This window comes from Littorina saxatilis, linkage group LG6 (assembly GCF_037325665.1).
Source record: "Littorina saxatilis isolate snail1 linkage group LG6, US_GU_Lsax_2.0, whole genome shotgun sequence".
NCBI classification, from domain to species: Eukaryota; Metazoa; Mollusca; class Gastropoda; order Littorinimorpha; family Littorinidae; genus Littorina; species Littorina saxatilis.
This window is the reverse complement of record NC_090250.1, coordinates 38,157,110-38,163,109: the sequence shown is the minus strand read 5'-3', so window position 1 is coordinate 38,163,109 and position 6,000 is coordinate 38,157,110. Positions and strand designations below refer to the sequence as shown.

Sequence of the window (6,000 nt, the reverse complement as noted above, 5' to 3'; positions counted from 1 at the left end):
GATGCATTCAAGCGGTGACCTTTGTCTAATAAGACGCACACGCACAGCACAGTATTCAATGCTCAGCTTTTTCGTTTACTGTGACTGGTGCCTGTGTGAACAAATGCTCATATAAATCACCTTCCACTTAAATTATTGGCTGCTGTAGCTCCATAAACGCAAGAAAAGGATCATTACATTCTGATCTACCCAAACTAACCTTCGCCCAAAAATTAATGCGACAAATTTCGCACCATTAAAACTAAAGTATTAATTCCCGTGTCTTGTCATTCAAACTTTCTATGCCAGTTCAGGCCATTCAAATAACTATGTGGATTGCCTTCCAGATAAAACCTTTCCTTTTACACGGACCACGTGACTGCCGCTCAAATAAGGGTACCCTCTAAATCGACCGGACAAAAAGAGAAAGAACCCATCGAAAATCGATGAAAAATCACAATAGGTAAAACTTTGCAACGTTTACATACGAGGAGAATGTCAAATCAATGATCTACTCAGAACATGCTGTTTTGTTTAGCTAGCTTACCAGAACAAACAAACTTGGTGTATTTTCTGAACAAGAAGAGCAAACGCTCGATCGAGTCACTTTCGCAGTTCTGAATATTATATGAGGCATCAGATGGACAGGAAGAAATTGCTATTCACAACACAATGAGTCACGTTCACATAAAATTTGAGTCCGGTCACTTTTATAGTTTCCGAGAAAAGCCCAACGTTAAGTTGTGTGTTGCCGAACAGAAAAGGCTAGTTATCTCCCTTGTTTTTTCTGATAACGTTCGTAAAAGGCTACTGATGTAAATACTTTGATGTAAAGAATAATCCTACAAAGTTTCAATCACATCCGATGAACTTTGTCAAAGATATAAAATGTCTAATTTTTCCTTTGACGCTGACCTGTGACCTTGAAAAAGGTCAAAGGTCAACGAAACCATCGTTAAAGTGTAGAGGTCATTGGAGGTCACGACTAAACAAAATATGAGCCCGATCGCTTTGATAGTTTCCGAGAAAAGTCCAACGTTAAGGTGGTGTCTACGGACGGCCGGCCGGCCGGCCAGCCGGCCGGCCGGACAGACTAACACTGACCGATTACATAGTCACATTTTCTCAAGTGACTCAAAAATGAGCGTACTCCACACAGCATTTGAACATCCATGATTCAAACATGCTTCACACTCGTCAGTCGCACCGTTAATTAAGTGTACCAACACATTTAAAACAAATGCTTCTTTTAATGTTTACTGACAAAAACTGTTATTATACATGTGTCAAAATACTGCATCGGCTTTGGGAAGCGCTTGTGAAGAAAAGTAGTCTCGGAATTTTTCTAGTCGTATTTTTTTCATCTGACTGTACTTATCGTATTCTAGACAATCATGCGTACAAAATACGGCGAAATCCTATGGGTTCCCAGGTCTGGCTTACATATTTCGTGTGCTATGCTGTTCCTACTGATGCAGATGTTGGTCGCATGAGCGGTCAAAAAACAGGAGTTTTTGCAACAATTTTGTGTGGTATCATGACCAAAAAAACACAAAAGACTCAAAGTGACCATAACAAAGGTAATAATACATAGTTATCCTATGATCTGCCTCTTTGTCTCTGTTGGCTGAGGAGAAGATTATTCTGGATAATCCATCACAACCATATGAATAATCCATCACAACCGAGTCTCGATCTCACCTGTCATTGGTCATTGTCTTTGATCTCAGAGTACAATTGAATAATTTATAGAGGTCATCTGCATATTTATTGTTAACTCGGAGGCTACTTTCTTTAGCAAAACGATTGAAATATTCTGCGGTATAAAAGTCAAACTGACGTTTAGCTAATGATCAACATACATTTTAACATTGAAGAAATAAAGAAAACAACAAAGAATACACATAATCTGCTGGGGTGAAAAGAGCTGAGTGAAGATTATGAGTTGGCTGAAGCGGTGAGAGAGAGAGAGCGATACAGACCAAGACAGTGATTCAAGGTGCACAACTCTAGTACTCTTCATAGGCAACCGCTTAGATCAATCCCGACAACAAAATCCTGATTCAAAATCCTGAGCGACAAAATAAGAATTAAACTAAAACAGTATGCTAACAGTTTTGTTCATTTGCTATCGCTTTTAGAGCATTGATTGCTAAATCTGGTTCAACAGAACAAGGCTGTCGTCTGCTGCAGATCTGTCGTCTGCTGCAGATCTGTCGTTTGCTACAGAATCACCGGCTAAGCTTACTGATCAAGTTGACCAGCAACATGGAAATTGCCACTTACAAAGTTGGAGAAATGGTTAAAATAAAAGGCGGCGAAGAAGGTCGGATCTTGCGTGTGTTATTTTTCAATTTTAAAGTAAACAGTGTCTAGGTTCAGCTCATGCAGGCAGATAGATTTACAAGTTTTGACCTACATTGAATAGACCAGCAGAACAAAACTAAGCTTACCGCAGTACAGGACAGATAACTTACTGGTCTAAGACTGAAAGCCAGACATCAAAGTAAGGCTCACCTAAATGATGATTGAAGAAGTAAGTAATCCAAATTTGAACACTGAAGCACAACAGCTCGAATTAGCACAAATTCAGCAATCATCCTCATCGCTTGTAAAATCACACACTCGCAGTCTTTTTGGCGAATGCCTCTGACAACCAACTTGGGTCACCGACTGAAACCGACCAGTAACTGTACAGTTTCAAATGCATTGAACTGCGCAATCTCTGTAATTCGTTTTCTTAAGCAGTATTGATGACTAAATACAAAAGCAGACTTCATGGCGCGTTTACCAAAAAGACAAAAGGGGACTCATTTCGCACATGAATTTGATTACACAATTTGCGGCCGCTGAAGGTTTGGCCAGCAGAAAACAGGCACTCGCAGAGTTTGTGTCAAAAAGTGGTGTTTTTTAATGAAAACGTCGGAGTAATGGGATAAAAAGCTTACACACCTCGTCCTAAATATCGTGCATATTTTCCCTCGGGAGAGTTCCAGGTATTACCTCGCCAGAGGCTCGGTAATACCAGAAAATTGACACAAGGGAAAATATGCATGATATTTAGAACTCGGAGTGTGTAACCTATATAGATTACACATTGTATTTTTAACTCAAGTTCGGATTCCCTGGACTTTCTTTGTTAAATGGGGCACTTACGGGGGTCGAGGCTTGCCAACAACATGCTCAGATAAAATTGTACACAAAGGTTTAGCTCTCCAAAGCGCATGCTAAAAAGATTACAGCATGGTTTCCCAGGTTTTTCTATAGAGAAAACACAATTTTCTATTTTTAACTCACATTGGGAATCCCAAGAGATTTTCTTTCTTTAGTGGGGCACTTTCCGAGACCCCCATAAGTGCCCCACTAAACAAAGAAAGTCACGAGGGATTCCAAACGTGAGTTTAAGTACACTCTTTTTTGGGATTCCAAACATGAGTTACATAGAACATTGTGTAATTTTTTAAGTACACTCTTTTTGCGGTTGGGCATGTTTTGTTGTTTTTCGACTTTATGCTACATATATTTCAATCACATGCAGGGTCTCAGAAAGTGTGTTCATTATATGCACTTTTGGTAAGTCCGCGCTTGCAACGGATAAGGAGACATAAGGTACAAGTGCCGAACTAGGAATTCTCTTCGTGGGAACTTTCTCATGTGTTGGGACTGGAGATTTTGGTTCAAATTGGTGAAAATCTCCCTTTGTTTGTGATCCATTTTTGTTTCAATACGTTGGTCACTGAAGATTCCTGCATAGCTAAACATAAAACGTAAAGTGAATTTTGCCGAATTTTTACAACAAGTGCGCATGCTCAGATAATTATGCAATGGGTTAGCTTACCTTAGCGCATGCTCAGACATTTACAACATGGTTTCCCCGGTTTTTCCAAAGCTTTATAACACCTTTTTACCTAATATAGAAATTAAAAATGACGTGTTTGACCATAATTATAAGAAACATAAATTGCAGACAAAGAGTGTACTAAAATCAAAAATTTTAATAATAAATTTTCATTTGATTAATATACTTACCCGAATCACATATAAGCATTGACGTAGTCAGAGATGCTAAGGTCTGAAAATCGCTACCCGTCTAACAATTTAAAGGGAAGCAACCCCACAACAAAAAAGTGTAAGAGGAAGCGTAGCTAAGGACGCTTGCCATGGGGGTTACCTCCCATTGGTGTGAACTACGTCACTACCGCTTCCCGAGCACGTGGTAGAACTCATACGACTTTTTCAGCTCAGAGGAGATGGTCGCATTTTCTTTCGCTCTTGTGGCTATCTATATAATTTATGTGATTCGGAGTAAGAATATGTAATTTAATGCTTTACACCACCTTTTATCTTCAACGGAATAAGGATAATAGATTGCAGTCATGTACTAAAATCCATTCACTAACTACCCTACGGAAGACATACACAACCAAAATTCTTTTATTCTTACCTTTTCCTCTTCAGTCATGGTACTAAAGTCATCATCCCCGTCTGCTGGTATTCTTGGTTCGTCAGGCGACAGTCTTGCTTCAGATGCCTCATCCTTGTACTTAGGTGTGGCTCCCTCTCCCATGCTGGATCTGTTTAAAGACAGGTCACCCTCTGCGGAAGACGAGGCTGTCTTGGCCGTGAAGAATCGAGGTGTTTTTGGAGATGAGAAGTCCCCGGATCCTGAGACCAACGGGGCTGTTCGCTTGACGGGCAGGCTCTTTCTTGATGTTGGGATCACTTTTGACTGCAGGGCAAGAAAAACCCATGATTCAAAATGTATTGCTCGTGAAAAGACAACAGCATAACAAGTACTAGTAGCAATTTGACATAAACATCATCATCTGCAAAGTTAATGTTATACAAATCCGAGGTGAGACTTCTCACATAAAATATATACTGTCAATTCGGGACTATGAGGCGCAACTTTTTTCCTCAATTTTTACTTCTGCGCCATATTGACAGGTATCACCTTGTGTATGGCTGAAACAGAGTGCAGATATACCCACATCGCTAAACAAAGAAACATAACACTCCCACTCTAGAGATACACATGTTTCTGCTTCTATGACTTGGACTAAGTTTCCTCTCAGACATCAAAGGGGTCTCATAGTTGAAAACTCCATAATTCACCGGGGGTCGCCAGGTTTGTCTGTGAACTAGGGCAGGCAGCTGGTCCAAGCTGAAAATATGATCATTGACCTGACATCACAAGGCCAAACAGCTCTCTAATTTCAGGCTCTTTGATCTTACTGCACATCGGGGAGAAAATGTAATTCCACTCTGTACACTTTCTTTGACTTGCAGCCAATGCACCGGAAGCGCCTACTGTCAGGATTTTTTTCCAATTTTAACCTTCAAAGCTGGGATTGCGTGGTTTTTTTTTCCAACGAAGCGCCTTGTAGTCCCAAAAGTATGGTACCCAAACATTTCCTAAACAAATTCGAACCGATCTCAAAAATTACAGTGGGGCCCTGAGACCCCGGTAGTGGTAATATCACAGTCCTGCACATGATTAACAGGAAAGACTTAAACATCTCCAGCCCCAATCAATTCAAAGACACACACAAATAAGAATTGACGTTACCTTTCTCTCCTTCTTCTTTTTGAAGGCTTCTGCTCCTGACTTTGAAAGACAAAGAGGGAAACATCTTTTATTACAGAATTGCACAAAAGGTATCACCCTAACATCTGACACAACAGTTTAATGTCAGCAGGCTGCTGCATAGCTGGCAACTTTTCCCAGATAAAAATAGGGAGGAATGAGCGTCTCGGCGCTTTGCGCCGAGCCGACGGCGCGAAGCACCTACAATGCTAGGGTGGTCCGGGGGCATGCCCCCCCCGGAAAATGTTTGAAAAAAAGGAATGCAAAATGGTGCAATCTGGTGCATTCTGAGGATTATAATTGCCAGTTTCTGGCAGCAAATTTTGTCACAAAAAAGGAAGAATGAGCTGGAGAGAGAGTAGATGTAGTGACTTTATACCAATGCACGTCAAGCTTCCTTCCACAGTATTTCATACTTCTTGACAGTCACATCT

The 6,000-nt window shown here is 40.5% G+C and overlaps 1 protein-coding gene across 1 annotated transcript in view; it reads right to left on the bottom strand.

Annotated features, from left to right (window-relative positions):
* Positions 1-6,000, bottom strand: part of LOC138969165 (cytokine-like nuclear factor N-PAC) — a gene marked incomplete in the record, with an annotated part of 46,655 nt that overhangs the window by 21,872 nt on the left and 18,783 nt on the right. The window contains 2 exon segments of the mRNA XM_070341889.1: positions 4,424-4,708; positions 5,549-5,587. Coding sequence (XP_070197990.1) covers positions 4,424-4,708; positions 5,549-5,587 — 324 coding nt within the window.